The sequence below is a fragment of the Alternaria conjuncta genome (assembly GCF_024043145.1).
Source record: "Alternaria conjuncta strain BMP 0040 chromosome Unknown scaffold_1, whole genome shotgun sequence".
Taxonomy (NCBI): Eukaryota; Fungi; Ascomycota; class Dothideomycetes; order Pleosporales; family Pleosporaceae; genus Alternaria; species Alternaria conjuncta.
In genome coordinates, this window is record NW_026250090.1 from 994 (window position 1) to 25,727 (window position 24,734).

Sequence of the window (24,734 nt, forward strand, 5' to 3'; positions counted from 1 at the left end):
TACTATTTCTCTATTAGTCTTAATAAAGAAACTAGGCTTAATTAAAGCTTTATTATTAACTAAGTAGACTATAGCTTTACTATTAAGAATTATACTAGCTAAGAGTTATTAAAGTTAGAGAGTAGTTATAATTACTTAATTATAGACACGTAATTGCTTAGCTCTTAGGTATATAGCTAGAGATTTTATTCTAACTTTCTTTTATAGTAAATAAAAATATAATATACTTAATTATCTCTAATTATTAATTATCTCTAGCTCTAATAGTTATAAGCCTAGCTACTTAATTATAGAACTAATTTCTACTATATATTAAAGCTTACTAGAAGATAAATTAGTTAATTTTATTTCTACTTTACTCTCTCTAAATATTTTATAATTAGAACTTCTTCTACGTAATTACTTAATTACTACTTATCTCTCTATATCTCTATATTAATTCTACGCTCTAACTTTATAAATATAAGTAATTATAATATAGCTATTATAGCTATAGGTATACTTCTTAAAAAGTAATCTAACTAGAATACTTAGTTTGCGCTTCTTAAGTAACACTATAATAAGAAGAGTATCTAGAAAGAAATTAATTCTAATCTTTTAGATATTAAATATATAGATACTCTAGAGTCTAAGTTCTCTAACTTTCTAGTTCTAGAGCCTATAGCTCTAGCTTCTCTCTCTATAAAGCTAACTAAGAATTAAAAAAATAAGTATAATAAAGCTATTTATAAGTATAATACTCTTTTATAAGATTATAACTATAAGACTAAAAATAGTACTATACTTATAGCCTACTAGAACTATAAGTCTAAGTAGTAGTTAAGAAAGAGTAAAAAGATTAATAATATTAAGACCTAGATTATATATACTATTATATCTAATTACCTATTACTTATAACTATAAGTAATAATAAAAGAATAGTCTAGTCTTTTATAAAAACTTTTAAGACTATACTTACTTCTATAAATTAGACTACGTAATATATAGTTTATATAAAGTATTATACTTATCTTAAGAAAACTTAGAAAAATACTACTAAGAAGTAGTTTACTAACTAGTTAATACTCTACTAAAAAGTAAAGATCTTTAAGCTCTTAGAAGTTAAAGAACTTCTTATAATTACTAACTTTCTTACTATAATTAAAAAGTTTAATTCTAAGTAGACCTACTAGTAGTAATATAATTAATTATTTACTATAGCTTTTAGAAAGAATATATTAAGTTTTAGTAATCTTAGTAAGGTATTTAGTATTATTCTCTAGAAGATATTAATTACTACTAGAAAGAGAAAAGCTAGTATAATTTTTAACGCTATTATAGATTAACTCTTTACTTCTACTAAGTTAAGTAAGAAGTAGTTAAGCTTACTACCTAAGCCTTACTTCTATAAACTTAATATAAAGTATAAGTAAAAGTCTATTTTATATTACTAATTATAGACTATAATTACTAGATTTAGACTACTAGGCGTTCTACTAATAGAACTCTTAGCTTAAGATAAGTAAAAAATCTAAAAGCGCTATTATAAAAAGAAGTAGAGTAGCTTATATAAGAAGATTAAGTAATTTAGCTAGAAGATAAGCGCTCTAGCTTCTAAGTATCTAGGTAATATAGTTTTAATAATTATTTACCTAAAGAAGCTAATTACTAAGTTTAGGTCTTCTATCTTTAGTATAGGCTTTAAGCCTTATACACTTTTAGCTAGTATAATTCTTAATAGTAGAGCTATAGTCTACTTAGTTAATAATAAAGCTTTAATTAAGTCTAATTTCTTTATTAAGACTAATAGAGAAATAGTTAAGATAGGTAGCTAGATTCTTTTAGTAATTAGTATTAGAAATTATATACTTTATCTTATTCTTAGTACCTCTAAAGAACTTAGAAAAGCTAATCTTACGCTTACTAGCGTTAAGATTATCTCTAGTTTCTATACTAATATTATCTTAGAGAAGCTTTTTAGAAATAGTAGTATATAGTATATAAGCTATAATTATATAATTAGAATAGGTACGCTAAAGACGTTTATTATTCTTATAACTCTTAAGTGTAGATTTAACCTTTTATTTATTAAATATAACTTTTCTATCTATTCTTCTAATTCTATTATTATAAATACTATTATCTACTCTTAAGTTTTATAATTACGCACTAGCAACACTAATCTTTAGTACTAAAACTCTAGCTACTTAGGTAAGAGAGCTCTTAAGGCTTTTATTAAAGCTATTTAGAATATAGAGATTATAGATATATAGTATAGTAAATATAATAATTACGCTACTATTTATATATTTTAAAAAATCTCTTATTATTCTTATAAGCTATTACTATGTCTCTTCTTTAGAGTATTATAAAACCTATTTAACTTCTCTATAAGCTATATACTTAATAAATAGGCTTTAATTATTAAGAAGAATTATTTAAGTAAACTATATAATTATAACTTAAAGAATAAGACACTAGACTTAGTAATAGAAGTTATTATAAGCTTTATAGCTATAGTTAAGCGCTACTATTAGTAGAAGATTATAGAAATTTATTAGAATAATAATACTATAATACTACTTTAGAGAAAGTACTTAAGATATAAGAAATAGGCTAAAAAGAAGAAGATTATAATTATAACGCCTCTACTATATACTTATAAGCCTAATAGCTTAGTAGAGAGAGCTAGCTAAGAGCTTATTACTAAGTTAATTAAGATACGTATAAGCGCTAATTTTCTAGCTAGGCTCTAGCTAGTAATTATAAATGTAGTAGCTTAACTTTATAGAATAAGTCTATTATAGCTTTATAGCTATTAATCTCTAGATTAGGTATTATATAAATAGTTTAGAAAGTATTTCTAATATTATTAGCTACCTAAGATTAGGCACTAAGCTACTAATCTTTACCTAGATTAGAGTAGAATCTATACTTATAGCTATTAAGTATATCTACTTAATAGTAATTACGTAGCTAGAAAGTACTATTAAGACTTTAAAGTTAAGCCTTATAGCTATATAGAATATCTTATTAGCTATTAAGCTTCTAATATATATTATATATAAGTACTAGTAATTAATTAGGTAATTATAACTTATAACGTTATCTTTAATAAGTAGAAGTTCTATTAAGGTAAGAGTAAAGAGAAGCTAACTAGAGATTAAGTAATTAAGTAGGTTAAAATACTTAATAATAGCAAGCTTATTAATTCTATAAAGAAGTTTAATATTCTTTCTATTAATTAAATAGTAAGTATAGTAGAGCTATTAACTACTAAGTAAGATTTTAGAGGTAATATAGACTATAATTAAAGTAATAAGATTAGTCTATCTATTAAATATAATTAAAGCTCTATTAATTTAATAGAAATAGAGTATAAGGCTAGTATTCTATTAGAAATTTCTAATAATTAGTAGCTTTCTACTAAGCTTACTACTTTAGAACCTACGTCTAAGTATAAGTTTTTAGAGATAGGTAATTAAAGTAATTATAAAGTTTCTAATAGTTAAAGAGTAGTATATACGCTTAAGAGAGCTAACTTATTAGAGTCTAGAGGTAGAGAGCTTTCTATATATAGATTAGAAGATCTAACTCTATCTATTAAGTCTATTATAATAGACTCTAGTTCTATAGAAATAGATAAGAGACTAGCTTAACTAAAGTAAGTGCTAAAAAGACTAAGAGGTAAACTATCTAAATTAGTAGCTTTTTTTTAATAATTAATATAGCTATAAAATTAGCTAATAGCTAAATTCTCTAGAATACGCTATAGTAGAAAAGTTATAAATAAAGAGTCTAAGCGCTTTCTTTTTATAAATATCTATTAACTATTAAAACGCTCTAAGAGTAAGAGCTAATAGTCTACTTAGCCTAGTAATTAGCTAAAAAGTAATAGTATAGGTAGCGTAAATATAGTAATTATAGGCTTAGTTAATAAGTAAGTCTAGATTAACTTTTATAAAATCTACCTCTCTAGTCTTTAAGAAGACTAGAATAATTAAGCTAGCTATAAGACTATAAACTATATTATTATAGCTACTACGCTTAGTAAGTATAAGCTAAAGACTACTTACTAATACTATAATAATCTCTAAGAGCTACCTAGATTATAGAAATAACTAATCTAGTATTTTATACGTACGCTTTTTAAAGATACTTCTAAAAGAGAGATTAATTAGCTAAGTAAGAAAAGAATCTAGATAGAAATTTATAGATTAAAAGTCTAAAATTAGCTACTTTTATTAAAATAGATATAGACCTATAAGTATAATTAGAATAGCTATCTTCTTAAATATAAAGCTTAAATTATAGTTTATAGTAATCTCTAGAAAAAGAACTTAATTAACTCTACTTATATAGTAATACTTACTATAAAGTTTTTTTATACTATAATAGTAATTACTATCTAAAGTAATCTAGAGATTAAATAGTTTAATATTATAGAAGCATTTCTTAATGTAAAGATTATAGTAGAGAACTTAGTAATTTATAAGATACTAAATAGCTTTAGAAAACTAGAATTATATATATAGCTTAACTACGTACTCTATAGATTATAAAACTCTCTACTATTATAGTATAAGAAGTTCTTAGAAATACTAAGAGCTATTAGTATAATAGCTTTTTAAGAAAAGCTCTACCTTTTCTTTAATTAAGAATATAAGATTCTTATTCTCTTCTATATTAATAATATTTTATTACTTTATTATAAAAGTGTAGAATAACGCGTAATAGCTATATAGGCTAAGATCTCTAGTAAGTATAAGATCTAAGATTAGAGAGATATAAAATAGTTTCTTAGTATTTATATAATTAGAGACTAATATCTAAAGATAATTATACTTATTTATAATATATATATAAATAAGATACTTAAGAAGTTTAAGCTTAGAGATAGATTTTTTTCTTTAACGCCTCTACTATTAGAGAAGCTAATTAAGAATACTAGAGAAGTAACTAAGCTTAAGATTAAGAAATACTAGAAAATAGTTAGCTCTATACTTTATATAGTAATTATACTCTAACTAGATATAGTATATACTACCTTAAAGCTCTTATACTTCTTTATAAACTTAAGTAATAAGTATAAAAAGACTATAGAGTAAGTAATTATATATTTTTATTATACTTACTATAATATAATCTAGTATAGTAACTATAATAGGCTTAATCTAATAATTACTAGAGACGTATTCTTTACTAATAATCTAGAGACTTACTAATTATCTTATAGCTATATTACTATATTATATAAAGGCGTAATCTTTTAAAAAGCTATAAGATAAAGTATAGTTACTATCTCTACTATAGAAGTAAAGCTACTTACTTTTAAGTATACTACTAAGAAAGCTATAGCGCTTAGACGCTTTCTTAAAAAGCTAGTACTTAATCTTAGAAAACTCTAGACTATCTAGTATAATAATTAGTAGATAATTAAGCTAGTTATTAGAAAGAATAAGTATATTAACACTTAGCTTAAGTATATTAATATCTAGAATATATAGCTATAGTAGAAATATACTAAAGAATTATTTAAGGTTAAGTATTTAGAGACTATAATTATACTTATAAATAGATTAACTAAATTACTTATTTAATAATAGTTTAAGAAGTTTAAATAGCTACTTAACTTATAAGATTTATAAAATTTAATTCTTAAGAAGTAGATAGAGTAGAGAGATCTTTATTTAGACTACTACTATAAAGATTAATTATACTTAAGCTAGATCTTAGTTACTCTAACTAGCGCCTAGTTATAGAGAAGTAATTACTAATAATTAACGTAAGTATAAAGTAGATAAATTACTAAACTTTTCTACTAGACTAACTTATATAGCTACTAACTTACTAACTACTATACTAATAATCTCTTTAATTATAACTCTTATAGTTATTTTTATTAAAGGCTAGCTTACTATTCTAGCTATTCTTAAAGTTCTTAACTTAAGCTTATAGATAAGTAGTTTTAGTAGCTTAAGTTTATATATAAATCTTAAGCTATATCTAATTATACTTAGTATATAGTAGCGCTTCTACGTGCTTAGCCTTAGCTAGCTAACACTAAGTATAGTAATAGAACCTATTACTTATAATACTAGATATAGAGCTATTAGACCTATAACTATATAGCTAAGAATTATAATACTAAGAATAATTATTATATAGCTAAGACTAATAATTACACTACTAAGACTAGTAGTTATACTACTAAGACTAATAATAACTATACTAATTCTACTACTAATTTTATAGTAGCTAATTTCTAAATTAAGAAGCTTATAGCTAGAAAGTTAGTAGTAGTAGCTACTAGAATAAGCTCTAATAATAGTATTCTAAGTATTATAGTATTAGATTAAAGGCTATAAGTAGATAACTCTAAGTAAAAAGTATAGGTAGAGCTATCTAGCTACTATCTATATTAATCTCTTTTATTCTTTTACTTAGTATTATAGACTTACTATAAGTACTATATTAATTAGAGTTCTAGAAAGTTATAAGTAGAGTACTCTTTAAGCTCTTCTTACTTAAGAACTTAGAAGTTCTATCTAATAATTTAGCTAGTATCTTAAAACTACTTTTAGCTTCTTTCTTCTACTTCTTATAAGTATAGAGATCTTAGTAGAGCTACTTATAATACTTAATAGCGTTCTTAGTACTTTAGCGCTATTATTAAGTTAGTAAAAAATTAAAAAAACTAAAGAAAAGAGAATTATAAACTTACTTTAGAACTATAGTAATCTACTAAGCTTATAAAGTAATTATATAGATCTTAATTAGTAGTATAGTAGTTATAAAAGTTATAGAATAAATAATATATAACCTAATAAAGTTACTTAAAATAATTAGTTTCTTAAATATTATTAAGAAGCTACTAATAAATATAATACTTATACTTAGAAAGTTAAAAAGTATTATAGTTAAGTAATACTCTAACTTACTTACGCTAATAACTAGTATATATTAGATATAAATAATCTAAGAGAGTTTTAGATATAGAAGTTTTACTCTTAGACTTCTTATAAAAGTAACTATAACTATAACTATTACTTAGAGACGCTTACTTCTTTTAATTTTAAGCGCCTTAGTTTTTAATATAGTTAGATTACTAAAAATCTAAATTTTAAGTCTAGAAAGTATTATTAGTAATAAAGATACTACTCTTAGAAATAGGCTTAATAGTCTCTTAGATATTCTAGTTATTAAAGTTATTAAACTTAAAAACTTTATAACCTAAGTAGGCACGCTTAGTATATAACTCTAATTACTTATAATTCTTATAGAAGTTATTATTACTAAAGCTACTAGTTACTTTAAAGCTCTAATCTAGTTAATTATTAGAATTTATAAAGCTCTAAGATAGTTAAGTATTAGAAGCTTAATTATTTTAGGTAAAGCTACTAGAGAATAGACTATTAGCTACTATTATTCTAAAAGAAGAAAGTAGAATTTAAGTAGTAGTGTCTTTAAGTTAAGTGTAGTAAAGAGGTTAAGTACTTAACTATAGAGCGCTATTAAGTAGAGCGCTATTACACTAAGCGCTATTATACTAAGTACTAGCTTATATATTATAATTACTACTACTAGAGATATTATAATTAGAGTGTAGAACGCTATTATAGTAGAAGCTAGAGCGCTAGCGCTTATAGCTAGAGTTTGTAATAAACTTAGGCTTTGCCTAAGCCTTAGCTTAGTATATAGAGTAAGGCTTACTATAAGCTCTCTCTCTAAGAAATATAATATCTTTACTAACGCTTATTATAGCTATACTTTAAGGCTAGTTTATAATATTTATATTTCTTCTTTTTACACGCTATACTTAAGTATTATAATAGTAGAATCTAGTGTATAGAATACCTAAGAGTCTCTAGAGGTTTCTTTTCTTACGTTACTCTATTAGCTCTCTAAGTAGATAGTAGCTATCTATAAGATATAGGCCTAGAACTACGTTATAATAGTAACGTTGCGCTTTTAGAATAAGAAACTGTGTAACCTTATTACTTTAATACGCTCTACGTCTAGCTCTATAATATTACTACCTATTACTATAACTATAATCTTATTAGTACTTACGCTATTCTTCTTAGCAGCTGCAGTGCTACTACCTCTAAGTTCTTCTACTACTATAGTAGCTCTTACCTTCTACTATAAGGCTTTACCTCTAGAGAAGCTATTTACTAGTAATAGAATATACTTTTATTTATAGCGTATTATAATAGAATATAGATTAGATATAGACTAGAAGTTTATTAGAGACGTAAAGACCTAGTTTATTTATATTTAGTAGTCTCTTTTAATTATAGTATAGCGTAAAGTTACTTTATTCTATAAGCTTAGTAAATAGAACTATTAGAACTCTATTACTTTTCTAGAGTATCTTAAGTTTTATTATAGTAACTAGCACTTCTAGAAGCGCGTTTAGGTATAGTTAGATTACTTATAATAAGGTAAAAAGTAGAGCTTTACTAACTTTTTTATTTACTTTAGCTAGCTTCTTACGTAGGTAGGTAGGCTTAGCTAGAGTAGTAACTAGAAGCTTACTAGACTGCGCTAGGCGCTTAATAAGCGTATATAGGTAGTTACTCTTAACTAAGGTATTTAGCGTTTAGATTTTAATAGCGCTGTCTAGAAGTATAAAGCTATTATAGTAGATATTAAGACTGCTAAGGTAGAAAGTTTATATTATAACTTTACGCTCTTAGCGCCTTTAGCTTATAACTATAATAGTAATATCTAGATAGTAAATATAGGCGCTGTAAAGACTTTTAGTGCCTTTTTAGAGTGTAGCGTAGATAGCGCTTACGCTAACTAGATTCTCTAGAACGTTTTTAATACTAGGCGCGCTTTAGAGGCCTATACTTACTATAGTAAGTAGAGGTATTTTTACTAAAGCTATACTAACGTAACTATACTATAGGTAGTAGAGTTTAAATATACTATAATAAAAAAGAGATATAGTATTTTAGAAAACTAGTAGCCTCTAGTCTAAGTCTAGACTAGAAGTAAGTAAGCGCTAACTTAGCAGAGAAGTTTATAGGTAACTTTCTTACTAATAATATCTATAAAATCTAGTAGTCTATAGATAAGAGCTTATTTCTTATTCTACTACTACTAGATAGCGTTAAAGTAGTGTAGGCTCTAGTAGACTTAGAGTATAAGTGCTATAGCGCTATTAGTAAGGCAGTAGCCTTATAGCTATAGACTAATTATATTATAATTTCTTCTTAGACTCTTTGCTAGGCTATAGAGTTCTTAGAGAAAACTAATATTTCTAGACTTATAGCTATAATATATAATCTAGATAGTTAGACGTTATAGCTAGTAGCTTACATTATCTCTAGACTTACCTATAATATTATTTTAGAAAAACTATAGATACGCTATAAAGGCATTATTCTTAATATACTCTAGAGTAAACTTTATATTAGAGTAGTAGAAGGTATAATTATAAAGAAAACTACTACGCGTCTATTCTTTCTAGAGCTTAGGCCTATAGTAGTATCTATAGTATCTACGTTTATATAGAATATAAGAGATAATAAAAACGTAGCATAGGCGTTATAGGTAATAAACTTTTATAAACTTACTCTTACTATTAATACGCTACGCTCTATTATATCTACTTTTATACTATTTAAGAAGTCTATTATAATAGAGCTCTCTAGTAAGCTAGTAGACTTTTAGAACCTTTTTAATAAATCTAAAGCCTTAGAGTTACTCTCTTATAGAGGCGCTATAGACTATTATATTAAGTTAGCTAGGCAGCCTAATAGAAGCTTACTTACGCTCTCTTAGAGCTTTTTTTACTCTATATTATATAATTAACTATTAGAGCTATAGTAGTAGCTTATAGAGCTTATAGATAAGAGCTAGATCTATACTAGCTTCTCTACTATAGGCGCACTAGTGCTCTTAGTTAAGAAGGTATTAGGCAGGTAGCGCCTCTGCGTAGATTACTACTTATTAAATAAGATTACCTAGTCTAACTACTATCTACTTCTACTAATTAAGAAAACTCTGCGTATAATATTATAAGTATAGTAGTTTACAAAAGTTAATATATAGGCTACGTTCTATAAGCTCTACGTAGCTAAAGAGAATAAGTACCTAATAGTGTTCTATATCTATTTTAGTCTCTTTAAGTAGCTTATCTACCTATTTAGGCTAACTAGCGCCTTTACTACCTTTTAATAATATATTAATAGTACGCTCTCTAAGACTCTAGAGTAATACTTAACTATATATTTAGATAACGTACTAATATTTATAGGTAGATTACGTGCTAATTATATAGTAAAGACACGCTAAGTACTTTTACTACTTTAAGCTACTAGTCTAAATTTAGACTTAGAGAAGAGCGTATTTATAATAAAGAAAGTGCACTATCTTAGCTATATAGTTTAGGTAGAGAAAGTAATCTATCTAAACTTTAATAAACTAAAAGTAGTTTAGAATTAGAAGCTTCTACGCACTATAATAGGCGTTTAGAGTTTTCTAGAGTTTATAAACTTTTACTAGAACTTTATTAAGAAATTCTCTAAGGTAGCAGCGCCTTTATATTACTTTACTAGTTAAAATATTCTATTTAAGTAAAGTTCTACTAAGTATAAGATGTTTAAGTGCCTTAAGGCATACTTTATTATAGAGCTAATATTAGTCTAGTAGAACCTATTCTAGAATACTATAGTTAAATATAACTACTTAGAAGTAGCTTTTAGTAGGTGCCTATTATAGTATATTAATAGCGTTCTTTACTTTATAGCGTACTACTCTACTACTCTAATAGTAGAGTAGTAGAACTATACTATTTATAATAAGAAGCTTCTTATAGTAGTATAGTGTCTAAAGACCTAAAGTAGTAAGCTATAAAGTGTTTTTTATCTATTTATAGTGTTTATAGACTATAAGAACTTAGAGTACTTTATAAGCTTATATAAACTTAGTAAGCGCTAAAGTAGATAAGTAGAGTTGCTGTCTTAGTTCTACTACAGCCTTAAGTTTAGGCCTAGATACCTCTACGCGTAGCCTAACGCGCTAAGCTAATATCTATAGAATTAGCTCTAGAAAAGCTCTAATAAAGTAGTAGTTATATACTCTATTAATATTATAGCGCTTATATTATTAGAATATACTAGTAATATATATTAGTCTAAAGAGCGTCTTCTCTTTATAGATACGTATATATAATAGTTATAGAATAAAGCTATTATATAGAACTATAGTTACGCACCTAGACTATAAGCTGCGCTAGATAAGTTCTAGAAGTTCTTTACTAAGGCGCGTACTAACTAGTAGATTAGTAACTATATAGTAAGTGTATATAGTATACTTCTCTAGCGTAGTGTTATATAGCTACTATTATAGAAGCTCTTAACTACTATAGTTATCTAGCGTATATATAAAGAGAGTCTAGTAAAGTACTTTAGAAAGAATACTATATTCTAGCTACTACGCTATAACTATTATTAGAATAGTATATTAGCTAACGTAGCGTAATACGTTTATAACTACTACTACTATAGTATATACGTCTTAAGAAAGAAATATTAGAGTCTTCTATAGCTAATACTAGTTACTACGTAATATTAGACGCAGATCTTTATAGATTTTATAACTAAGCTTTTTTAGAAGTCTTCTAACTTACTATAGTATCTATTAGTAATAATAAACTAACTATTAAAGTATATGTAGTTAGAGGCTATAATATTAATAGCTATAGAGTATTACGCGCGCGTTTTTTGTAATACCTAGTAGTGTTTCTATAGTTTTCTAACTACTATTATTATAGACTAGAGTTCTAACTAGTTAGATAGCTTTTAGAAGACTCTTTACTAGCTTATAAGTATTAACTAGCTTCTATCTACTACGTATTACCTCTAGACTAATAGTAGAATAAAGCGCGTAAACTAGAAAGTTTAGATAGTACTTTATATAATAGTAAACTTTAAGTAGACTAACTAGTCTACTTATCTCTTTACGTGTTAATTAGCGCTAAATAATAGAGACTTTTTAGTTATAGATATAAGTCTAAACCTACTTCTAAATAGCTATATAGTAGACCTATTATAGAAGACACTAATTTCTAGTAAAGTAGATACTTCTTTAAGTAGCTTAGCTATAAAGTTTCTAAAATACTTATATAGTAGAGCTAAGTTAGCGTAGATAGCTATTACGTTTTAGTAGTAACGCTAGTAGAAAGTAACTAATTATAGCTAACGTTCTATAGAACGTTTCTAACCTAGTAATAAAGTTTAGTTCTTAATGCGCAATATTAAGATAAATAAGCTAAGTAGTAAACTTAACTAGCTATAAGTTAAGTATATAGTAGTTACTATACCTACACTACTTATAGTTATATTAGACCTTCTTAGCAACCTTTATAAAACTATCTATATAGATTTAGTAAAAAAGGCTGCTAAAGACCTACTCTCTAGCTAAGTATAAGCTAATTTCTAGCTAGAGCCTACTTTAGAATTAGAAGAGACTAACTTAGCGCTATAGAAATTTAGAGTAAAGAAAATTCTATAAGCTAAAAGCGCGTAGAGTTATAGTAAACGTTAAGTACTAGTAAAATAGGTTAGCTACGCTAACCTATTATAGCACTCTTTAGAGAATTTTCTAGATATAGTAGCGCTAGTATAGTTTAAAGTAAAGTATAGAAATATATAATATTATAATAGCGTAACGTAAGTTTAAAGAGAAAAGCTTTCTTTATTACTAGTACTATAAGAGCGCTAGACTTTGCCTATAATAGAGAATAGAGAGATAAACTAAGGTTTACACTAGAAACTAGCATAAGAATAAAATAGCACTAGACTAAATTCTAGAGTTATAATCTAAGATTATGCTATATTCTATAAGTAAGCACCTTATAGCTCTATTTACTAAGAATCTAGCTCTAACTAAGTCTTCTAATACTACTATAATAGGCCTAGCTAGTTACGTTAGTAGTGCCTCTCTAAAGAAGATAGTAAATAAAATCTAGACCTAGAGTAACTATAATAGCTACTACGCGCGCTATTATAAAGATAGTGTATAGAAGAACTAGAATAGCTATAGTAATATTTATAGTAACTTTAGCGTAAGCTATAGTACCTACTAGAACTACTACTACTATAGTACTCTTAGAAATAGTTGCAGCGTAGTAGAGTATATAAGTAGAAGTAGTAATATAGAGAGCGTAAATAGTAATAGCTATAGAACCTAGATAAGAATAAAGAGGTAGCTTCTAGAAGGCGCTGCTAGCTAGTAGTACTAGTAGTCTAGTAAAGTTTAAGTTAGTAAGTAAAGCTAGAAGTTTACTATAATAGCACTTACTATAATATTAGAGAGGTTAGTAATAGCATTACTCTAAGCTTACTAAACTACTAATATTTATGCTATTATCTTACTTATATTACGCGTAATAGTATTAACTAAGGCTATAGCGTTACTACTATAACTATAAGAAAGTATTAATAGAGCTAGCTAGACTTCTATACTACTACTACTTTAGTTATTATAACGCTTAGTAGCGTAAAGAGGTACTAGAGTTATAATAAGGCTCTAGGTCTAAACTATCTTAAGAAGCTTAAAGAATACTCTAGCTAAGCGGTTAAAGGCAGACGTAAAGATAGCCTTCTAGCCTCTTCTTAGCTCTACGCTAGCGCTAATTATACTAGCTATTATAATATAAGAGTTATTATTATTAACACTATAATATACTAGTTTAAACTAGTAATAAAGAAGAACTTAAAGCTCTTTATTAGTAGTAAGAAGGTTGTTAATACGCTTATAGTGTAGCTTCTTATATAAGTAGATTTAATAAGTAATCTCTAAATAGTGTATTAGTAGTACTATAATAGTAAACTTCTAGACCTAAAACTTACCTCTACTATATAGGTAGCGCTAAATAGTTCTATAATTCTTAGTAAACTTAATATAAGAGAGACATAGTATATTAAGATCTATCTCTACTAGAATAAGATTCTCTTTATTACTATTACTATCTACTTTAAACTTATTAATAGCCTATCTCTTATATATAATTCTACTATTAGCTTTATAGCCTAGTATAGAGTTACTAAGAGAATTATTTAAAGAGCGCCTAGAAGGCTACTTACCTAAAGCTAAGCTATAGCTACTATTAAGTACTATTAGGTACGCTATAGTAATAGTGTAGCGCTAATATAAAGTATAATTAGAGTAGTAAAGGTATAAGTAGAGTAGCGTAGTAGAGGTTATATAGGTATATTATAGTAATGTGTATATAGTAGCGTATTATTATATATAGCCTAAAAAGATTTCTATATAAGCTTACTTAGCTAATAGTATTTTAGTAATATAAGTGCGCTAGCTATACACTCTACTACTATAATCTATACGTATAACTACTATAGCGCGCACGCTATAAGTTATAAAGTTTTCTAGTACTAGCTATAGCAGCGTTATTGCGTATCTATTCTACTCTTAGAGTATTTACGTAGAGAACTTATTATAGAGGCTATTTTTTATATTTTATTATTACTACTTTTAAGCTATAAGAGTTGCGCAGTACTTTACCTCTACTATTATAGTTAAGAATACTTAGCTTTATTCTTAAGTATTAGTTCTATATAGAGTATTTTTTAGCTTATAATATAAAATTATATAGAATTTTACAGATACTATAGAGAGTATATAATAGACTTAGGCTTTATCTAAGCCTTAGCTTAGTATATAGAGTAAGGCTTACTATAAGCTCTCTCTTTAAGAAATATAATATCTTTACTAACGCTTATTATAGCTACACTTTAAGGCTAGTCTATAATAGAGTTAGAGTTAAAAGTTAGATTATTAAACTAAATTATAATAGTTAGCTATTAATTTAGATATAAAAGTAAAAACTTACTATAGTAATAGAAAGAATAGAAAAGTAAGTAGAGTAGTATATTAAGTAGAGTAGAAAATTAAGCGTAGAACTTAAGAGCGCTAAGACTTAAGAGCTAAAAATCTTAAGTAAATAAGTTAATTAGATAGATAGCTTATTAGCTTATTAGCTTAAGCGTCTTAATAATATAAAAGTAGATAATTATAGTAGAGAAGAGAAGAATTAGAAGACTTATTATTATAAAGTCTCTAATTCTAGCCTAAGCGCGCACTTATATAAAAAGCTAGTGTAGCTTATTAAGCTATTAATTATACTATAAATCTTACTTAGAAGAGACTAGAAGCCTAAATCTTACTATTAGAATTATCTCTTACTAGTTAGATGTTTAGATTTTTATAGCTATTAGCTATATTCTAGACTATTATAAAGCAATTTCTAAACTAATAAAGTTAATTTCTAGACTATTAGACTTTGTTTAAATAAGTAAAAGCTTACTACTAGTAGTATTAAGTATAATTAAATACTTAATTAGGCTGCAACCTACTACTACGCTCTAGATTCTTAAGCCTAGACTCTACTAGAGTATACTAATTATAGTAGATTTAATAGAATTAGTTTTAGTAGAGTAAATTAATACTTTTACTACTTTAGAGAGTATATTAAAGTTAGAGAGTAGTTATAATTACTTAATTATAGATACGTAATTACTTAGCTCTTAGGTATATAGCTAAAGATTTTATTCTAACTTTCTTTTATAGTAGATAAAAATATAATATACTTAATTATCTCTAATTATTAATTATCTCTAGCTCTAATAAGAGTGTATAAGACTTAAAGCCTATACTAAAGATAGAAGACCTAAACTTAGTAATTAGCTTCTTAGAGTAAATAATTATTAAAACTATATTACTAAAGTACTTACTAGCTAAAGTACTTATCTTTTAGCTAGATTACTTAATCTTTTTATATAAGCTACTTTACTTCTCTTTATAATAGCGCTTTTAGATCTTTTACTTATCTTAAGCTAAGAGTTCTATTAGTAGAATATCTAGTAGCTTAGATCTAGTAATTATAGTCTATAATTAGAAATATAAGATAAGCTTCTACTTATACTTTATATTAAGTTTATAAAGATAAGGCTTAGATAGTAAGCTTAACTACTTCTTACTTAACTTAGTAAAAGTAAAGAGTTAATCTATAACTATATTAAAGATTATATTAGCTTTTTTTTTTTTAGTAGTAATTAATATTTTCTAGAGAATAATACTAAATATCTTACTAAGATTATTAAGACTTAACGTATTCTTTTTAAAAGCTATAGTAAATAATTAATTATATTACTACTAGTAGGCCTACTTAAAGTTAAACTTTTTAACTATAGTAAAAAAGTTAGTAATTATAAAGAGTTCTTTAACTTTTAAGAGCTTAAAAATTTTTACTTTCTAGTAAAGTATTAACTAGTTAGTAAACTACTTCTTAGTAGTACTTTTCTAAGTTTTTTTAAAGTAAGTATAATACTTTATATAAACTATATATTATATAGTCTAATTTATAAAAGTAAGTATAGTTTTAAGAGTTTTTATAAAAAACTAAACTATTCTACTATTATTACTTATAGTTATAAGTAATAGATAATCTAGTATAATAGTGCGTATAATCTAGTTCTTAATATTATTAATTTTCTTACTCTTTCTTAACTACTACTTAGTCTTATAGTTCTAGTAAGCTATAAGTATAGTACTATTCTTAGTCTTATAATTATAATTTTATAAGAAAGTATTATACTTATAAGTAGCTTTATTATACTTATTCTTTTAATTCTTAGTTAGCTCTATAGAGAGAGAAGCTAGAGCTATAAGCTCTAGAACTAAAAAGTTAAAAAACTTAGACTTCTAAGTATCTATATATTTAATATCTAGAAGATTAGAATTAATCTCTTTCTAGATACTCTTTTTATTATAGTATTACTTAAGAAGCGTAAACTAAGTATTCTAGTTAGATTACTTCTTAAAAAGTATATCTATAGCTATAATAGCTATATTATAATTACTTATATCTATAAAGTTAGAGTGTAGAATTAATATAGAGATATAAAGAATAATAAAGAAGTAAGTAGTAATTAAGTAATTACGTAAGAAAAGTTCTAATTATAAAATATTTAAAGAGAGTAAAGTAGAAATAAAATTAACTAATTTATCTTTTAGTAAGCTTTAATATATAGTAGAAATTAGTTCTATAATTAAGTAGCTAGGCTTATAACTATTAGAGCTAGAGATAATTAATAATTAAAGATTATTAAGTATATTATAATTAATCTACTATAAAAGAAAGTTAGAATAAAATCTCTAGTTATATACCTAAGAGCTAAGTAATTACATATCTATAATTAAGTAATTATAACTACTCTCTAACTTTAATAACTTTTAATATAAATAATTACTCTACTATATAAATACTTATACTAATATAAGACTTAACTAATATATTATACTACGCGCTTTAGTACTACTTAAGTAAAAAGAAAATACTTCTCTAGATTATCTTATATCTTTAGCGCCTTTAAGAATTCTAGTCTAGTATTACTTATTTTCTACTAGCTAATCTAAATAATTAATATCTTTATTAGATTATTCTACTACTTTATAAATATATTCTTAGTGCCTTTTAGCTTACTTATTTTTTATTAGTCTATACTATATAGCTATATATACGTATATATATATATATACTTACTATATACTTACTTACTTTTTTATATTTTTAAAAAACTATCTAAATAAACTAAGCTATTACTATAACTTTAGCTTTAATACGCTAGTTATCTTTTTATTATTTTTAGTAACTTTAGCTACTTTTTTATATATAATTATCTCTACGCTTAGAAACTTAAAGTTTATTTTATTTATAATTTATATTAGATAGCTTTCTAGATTTATATATAATTAGCTACTATATATATATATATATATACTATAGAATACTTACTAGTTATAACTAGTCTTAGAATAAAAGAAGGTATTATTTTATTAATACTTTTAAATATTTAGAGATTTAGAAAATATTTAATATAAAATACTTCTTAGATTAAAGTTCTTATAAATACGCTACGCGCTTTTTTACTACTACTCTCTTATAACTAAACTACTTTCTTAGCTTTTTCTTTTTCTTTAGCTCTTTAGCTACTATACTCTAATAATATATATATAACTTAAATTAACTTAGAATATCTACTATATTCTAGCTACTTAACTTATACTTACTATACTTATACTTTTTATTCTATTTATAGCTACTATAATTATACGCTTACTACTTCTTCTTAAAAGCTATTCTTTTATAGATTAGAGAATCTATAGAAGTAAAGTAGATTCTAATAAAAGTTTTATAAACTAAAGATAGTAGTTATAAGAAAGTTCTAGATAACTATAGTAGGTGTAGTATAGTATAAGAATATAGACTACTATAGCTAGCTACTATACTAACTATAAGTAGTAGAGGCTATAGTAGACTTAGTAAATAAAAGAATACTACTACTAAGAGTAGTTACTACTAAGTTAGTTATAGCGCTTATAGTAGAACTAAAACTAGTAGTATAGAAAAGAATATAGAAAATATCTCTAATTAGAGAGTTACTAACTAGAAACTAAAGAATTAATAATATAGTTACTTATATAGATTTTATAAAAGTAACTAGCTATATTACTAAGTTACTATTAGAGAATTAAAGACTATAATAATATATAAAAGTTATATAAAGATTAGATAATAATATTATATTAAATTATAATATTATTATAGTAAAGCTTAGAAGAAGTACTTAGAGGTAAAATATATATATATAGACTATTAGCCTAAGGTAAATCTAATATCTAAGAAACTAAACTATTATAGTTATAAAGTAAAAATACTATATATTTTTATATATAAGTTAGTATATATTTTTTTACTACTACTATTTTTTTTATACTTATATAATATTAGAACTTTTTATAAATATTTATTTTAGTATTTTAAAAGCTTTTATAAAATAGCTAGCTAAAAAACTTTTAAAAGTAAAAGCTAGTTTTAGTATAAGTTTAAAAACTTTAACTCTATACTATAAAAACTATAGTTACTCTTTTTATTAAAACTTACTTTTTTTAATTTTACTTTAGATATTTATATTAGTTTTATAGCTTAGATCTTTAATATTTTTACTTTATATTTTCTAAATTAAGTTTTTAAGTACTTTATAAACTTTAGTAAGACTTAAATTTACTTTTATACTACTAATATACGCTTTTAAAATATTAAAAAAATTAAGTTTTATAAAAATAAAAATAATAAAGTAAAAGTATTTACTACTATAGTTAATACTTTTATACTTTATATAATTATTTTAAAAGTATACTAAAGTAATAGTTAACTTAATAAATAAAAAAAAGTACTAGTAATATAAAATATTAAAGTATTATAAATAATAGTAAAAAAAAAAAAAAACTAAATACTATAAAAAAGAATATAAGAAATTACTTTTTAAAAAAAAAAATGTTTTATAAATAAAGTAGATATTATTACTTATATATAGTAATAAGTAAAAAAGCTAAATATAATTACTATATAGTTTAATACTACTACTATAGTAGTTAAAAAAATAGTTATATAAGTCTAGAGGTATTATAAATAGCTATTAAAAATAGTAATTATAGCTTTACTATTATAAATAAATAAGCTATATATTATAGATTTAGCATTATTAGGCTAGCTAACTTATTAGAATTATTAAGTTTAGTAGTATTATTAGTAATTAGATAAAACAAAATTTTATCTCTATAAAGTGTAACACAAACTAAAGCTTAAGGCTGCTCTTATCGCTTTGTTGTTAATACCCTCGAAATTGCTCAACTGGGCATTACAGTCTGTCCTGGGTTGTAATTTTAGTCGGACCCATCGCTTGTTCCGCATTGCTCCTTCTCTCTTTCGTTGGATGTGTGATGACTTCCACAGCAGTAGGGTAACGAAATGGCATTAGACAAGACTTGACAAAGGTAGATGGCGATGTGAAGTGGTTCGTCGTGGAGACGGATCGCCGACAGAATCCCCACTACTCAAGACGACGCCTATCGTCATGCGGCCCCACAAAAACGCGCTTCTCAAGCGCAGCGCGCATCTGGATGCTAGCGGAAACCACCATCAACCACTTTCACATGCACCAGGAAGCATCGCAACGGCTATTCGGATGCTGCGCCAAACCCCAAAGGGCTCTGACAGGAGGTGCCTCGGCAGTCAGCCTCGGCACGAAGCTAACCACCAGCCAATGCACCCCAGCGCAGCTATCACGGCCGCCGCCGCGAGGGTGGGCTGACCATCAGCAACCCCATAGCTCCAGGAACCCGACGATCCCGGGGCATATCCTCTTCCTTTCCTGTCTTCCGACTTAAAGTTGACTTACCCCCATACGTTGCTCCCCTGACTTGGACGTCGGATCCGCTTCTCGCAGCCATTTCCCCGCATCTTCCGCAGTTCCCGCACGCTCTTATACAACGCCTGCGCTGCCGCCGCCTCGCGAGCACATCACCAGCCTTGTCGCAAAGCATCACGTCTGCTTGACGAACACCCAAGATGCCAGTCTTTGACCTGAAGAAGAACCTCGTCTTCGTAATGGCGCCCGTACAGCCCCAGAGCGCGCTCGCTGGCTAATGCGAAGAGCAGTATGGCGCATACCACCGCGATCCAACCAATGTCGCCATCCACATAGCATGCGTGCCCGTCCTGCTCGCAACAGGAATCTTGTTTGTGCGTCGCCATCCTATCCTTCCGTCCTCTCAGTATAGATCGCTGACTGACCCGACCTTCTAGGGCACCAACACACCCACCCTCCCCATCCGTCAGCACCCGCTCCTTACGCGTCTCAACCTTCCGTTAAACCTAGGCACAATTGCCGCAGCCACCTATTCGACTTTATACCTCATGCTCTCCCCCAACCTCGCCGGCGTCGCCGTCACCCCCATCATCCTCGCCTTCGCATCCCTCTCCAACCGCCTCACGCAGCGCTACAACAAGACCAAAGTCAACAGCATTGCCGGTGCCATTCATGTCGTGAGCTGGATACTACAATTTGTAGGACACGGAAAATTTGAGGGACGGAAGCCGGCTTTGCTAGACAATCTGGTCCAAGCCCTGTTTCTGGCACCGCTGTTCGTGTGGTATGAGATCTTGTTCAAGATGGGTTTCTACAAGAACCTGAGGAGGGAGGTCGATATGGGCATTGAGATTGAGATTGCCAAATTGAAGGCGAAGAGGGATGGAAAGGGTAAGGGTAAGGAGACTGTCATGGATGATGTGATTGACATCGTGGATAACGAGAAGGAGAGCGGTGATGAGGTTTGAATACCGAGTGAAATTGATTCCTCGGATATCTGAGCAGTAGTATGACAACCTCGAATATGATATGATATGTGTCGATGGTCACCTTTGCTCCCACCATCGACCAGCTACACAGGCAGCAGTGTACAAGCAAAAGACACAACTTTTTGATGCACGCAACACAATTTAGTACCCCAGACTCTCAACTTGCATCACTCGAAAGCCGCTTTGAGAACACTCTCACGCTTCAAGACAGCGATCAAATCCTGGAGTGAAGATGGTTAGCAGATGCCCAGGAATTACACTAAGAGACACTCACTTTGAACGGGTCCTCGTCAATCTCAACCAAAAGCGGCACCGTAGCCACCTGGGTTGGTATGTCGGGCTCCTGATCTTCTTGTACAATGCCCACACACCCAGGAATCTCCTCTAGCAGCAAGTCTGGCACATCGTTAGCAGTAGTATCCGCAATCGCCGTGTTGATGGAGTCGATAGCGTCTCCGAAGGCGGTGGCAGTAGAAAAGACGGGTGTCTCGACAGGCGGGGTCACAGTAGACTCGGTGGAACGGATCCGATACGCCAGTGTAGAAACGTCCCTCTCTGTCTTCTTGACTTCAGTGCTCTCGACGGCAGTCTCATCCGTATCATCAGACTGCTCTTCTTCCTCATATCCTTCCCAGATCTTAAACTTTCCCCGCTTAAACGCCAGCTTTGCCGTGCTGAAGTTGACGATCTTCCGGAAGCGAAATGGTTCGATGTCAGGCCAGTATGTGTATGAGAAGTGGATGCAGCGCGAGTAACCGGCAACGTAGTCCCGGGCCGCGTTGAGGGAAGAGAACGTTGGTAGCCATGTGGGGATGCGGGTGAAGAGCTCTTTAATGTCGCTCTCGATAGCTCCTATTTAATGAGTCAGTGTAGCATAAAGCGTTCAAAAGTGAGATGGCATACGGTTCATCGTAGTCAACTTCATCCCAGGCGCTTTTGACCCCTTGGGCTTTCGGCACCGCCAATCCTCACCGGGGACATCCATCTCAAAGCGACCATCTTCAAAAGCATGTCTCACAGTATTGAAGTTTACGTAACGCCGAAACTTGTCCTTCTCAACCCCTTTGAACTCTGTGTATGCGAAGCCTTTCCAACGTGCAACACTGTCAACGTGTACAAGAGCATCGTCCACACCGGAGAAGTGGGGCCAATAAGGTACGAGAGGAAGGAGGCGTCCAATGTCTGCTTCGACGGCCGCTAAAGCACGTTACATATGAGTTTCGGAAGTACAAACATAGAATCGCAACAAGCATACCTCTCAAAGCCGGCCGATCTACCAATCCGACCTCCAGGTAGAACTCTCCCTGCTTGAAAGCCTTGCAGGCTACAACAAAGCATACCTTGTCCTTGATGTATGCCAGCTCCTGCTTCGTCAAGAACTGCTTGGTGGTGATGTACTGGTTCCCAGACTGCTTGCAGGTAGTGTTGATGTACTCTTTGACTTCTTCGATGTCGTGGAAGCGTGTGGGGTAGGTGCGTATGTCTGCTTCTACTTTCGCGGCGGCGCAGAAGACAATGCCTGCAGATGTTAGTAAAAACTCTGCTGCATAGGGAGAAAGAACTCAACGAACTTTTCAAGTGCTTGTTAGTGGGCATGATGGTTGTGTTGACCAATTCCGGTGGTTGCCTGTCACGTCGCAGATAGAGAGCAAGATAATGTTGTTTCGAGATACTGATGAAGAGGAGTGGAATGTGATGAGATGCTTAAATTCTGTTGAATTCTGATTGAATTTACTCTGGCGTGCTAGCAAACGCACGTATTCCAGCCCAAGGCGTCGAATGCGCGTGGCACGTAGCCAGTCGGCCGCAAACGAACCCGGGCGAATCCCGTATCTTGATGTCGGAAGTCGAGACTACTAAGCATTTAGCAACTCCAGGCACCGATTAGACTCCTAAAGAAGGAATCAGCTGTCCCAACAGACGCCGCTATGTATAATATACAATCTCGTGGCTGTGCACGCACTGCCCGCATGATCAATCGTCATGCATGTACCAAAACGCTCATTTCAATACACTTTTGACACCTGACGTAGAACCTGTCTACTCTTCCTCATCACTCTCATCATCGTCCACCCTATACAAGAAGTACTGCACAAACACGCCGGCATCCAACAACAATGTGCCAAAGCTGCCCAACAGCCAGCTCATATTGACCGCAATGTATTTGCCGTACTCAGCGCGTCCCTCCCCATCTTGACAAACGTGGCCCCCACACTTGGGCTTGTATACCAGGATACTCAGAACATACGTCAGGTTACCCAGGCAAGCAAACAGAAAGAACAACATGCTGATGCCCTCGGTCGACTTGCGGCGGTAGTTGAGCAGGAGCTGTGGGACGCGGGACCCAAGATAAAGCGCGGCACAAACGTAACCTGAAACCTGGCCCCAAAGGTTGAAGTGCAGGGTTGATTCGGGTGATGAGTCCTCGCCGTCGGGCTGGCTGGGAGCGGTGGAGTTTCGTGCGCTAAGATACCAACCGAAAACACCGGCCGCGCATACAAGAACTATGGTTCCAAGATTGAAGAGGATCGTTTGCAGACTGGACTGGGTCGGCTGAGACCTGGCTGTAACTGCGCCATTTTGATGTGCAGCAGTTGAGTCATCGTGGAGCGGTGTGACAGGCGAGAGATGCGTGCCGTCAATGGAGAGATAGCGCTCACGGAATGACCCTTGGGAATGGCCTGAGCCACGGCGATCGATATCCGAAATGCGCGGTCTCTGGACTTCGATTCCATGGCCGTTGCCGTTTGTATAGGGTGAGCCGCTCGACTGGGGTCTGCGATGAGGTAGAAGCGGTGACTGCTCACTAACTTCGCTATCCGTGTCGGATTCATCGGCGGGTTTCTTATACTCATCGCGCAACGTAAAGCCCTTGTAGTAGAAGCACTGTAGCAGCAGCACGATGTCGGCTAGAGTGTAATACACGGCCAATATGGTCATCGTTGGCAGGACACCTTGCAGCACCGCGCCTATGATATTGAAGAAGTCGCCGAGTAGCCATACTACGATGAAGACTACTGAAAGGCCCTCCGCTGAGCCTCTCTTCCAATTCTCGATAATCTGAGGTGAGAAAACAACTGTCGCACACGTTAGCTCCGGCGTGCCGAGGTAACAGCCATGCAAAAGCAACACAAGGCAAGCGCGTTGCACAGCACGTAGCAGTACGAGAAGCTGTATCCCACGTACCTATCCAGCATGCGATGCTTATTGAACCAAATATCTGACTGATGGCATCAATGTCCAGTCGCAAGCCTTGCGATGGAGGAAACATCTTCGCTATGACGTAACCACCGAATTCCTAGCTCTTTCTCAGTCGCACAATTTTGGAGCAGCTCTCAAAAGTCGGAGGAGCTGGCCCAAAGTCCTTGCGACTTTACTCTTGATGACAGATGCTCGCAAGCTTGCAGGTCCCTTCCCTAGCGATGAAACGCGACGTGAACGTTTCTCTGAACAAAGAGCGGCCGGCTATAGCTATGCAAGCGAGTCCCGGCACAGCCGCGTACGTAGGTGACGGAT

At 30.1% G+C, this 24,734-nt stretch overlaps 3 protein-coding genes across 3 annotated transcripts; 1 reads left to right on the forward strand and 2 right to left on the reverse strand.

Moving 5' to 3' along the window:
- Positions 1 to 20,429: 20,429 nt before the first annotated feature.
- Positions 20,430 to 21,197, forward strand: J4E85_000001 (uncharacterized protein; the record flags this gene model as incomplete). The annotated part of the gene is made up of 3 exons (XM_051464295.1): positions 20,430 to 20,465; positions 20,520 to 20,603; positions 20,667 to 21,197. 3 exons carry the CDS (start codon positions 20,430 to 20,432, stop codon positions 21,195 to 21,197), a joined length of 651 nt encoding a protein of 216 aa, XP_051330816.1.
- A 188-nt stretch (positions 21,198 to 21,385) lies between these two features.
- J4E85_000002 (uncharacterized protein) lies at positions 21,386 to 22,814 on the reverse strand (the record flags this gene model as incomplete). Its single annotated transcript, XM_051464296.1, has 5 exons — positions 21,386 to 21,439; positions 21,493 to 22,070; positions 22,122 to 22,415; positions 22,474 to 22,737; positions 22,790 to 22,814. The coding sequence occupies 5 exons, from the start codon at positions 22,812 to 22,814 to the stop codon at positions 21,386 to 21,388; spliced, it is 1,215 nt and encodes a 404-aa protein (XP_051330817.1).
- A 444-nt stretch (positions 22,815 to 23,258) lies between these two features.
- J4E85_000003 (uncharacterized protein) lies at positions 23,259 to 24,489 on the reverse strand (the record flags this gene model as incomplete). Its single annotated transcript, XM_051464297.1, has 2 exons — positions 23,259 to 24,295; positions 24,405 to 24,489. The coding sequence occupies 2 exons, from the start codon at positions 24,487 to 24,489 to the stop codon at positions 23,259 to 23,261; spliced, it is 1,122 nt and encodes a 373-aa protein (XP_051330818.1).
- Positions 24,490 to 24,734: the final 245 nt, after the last annotated feature.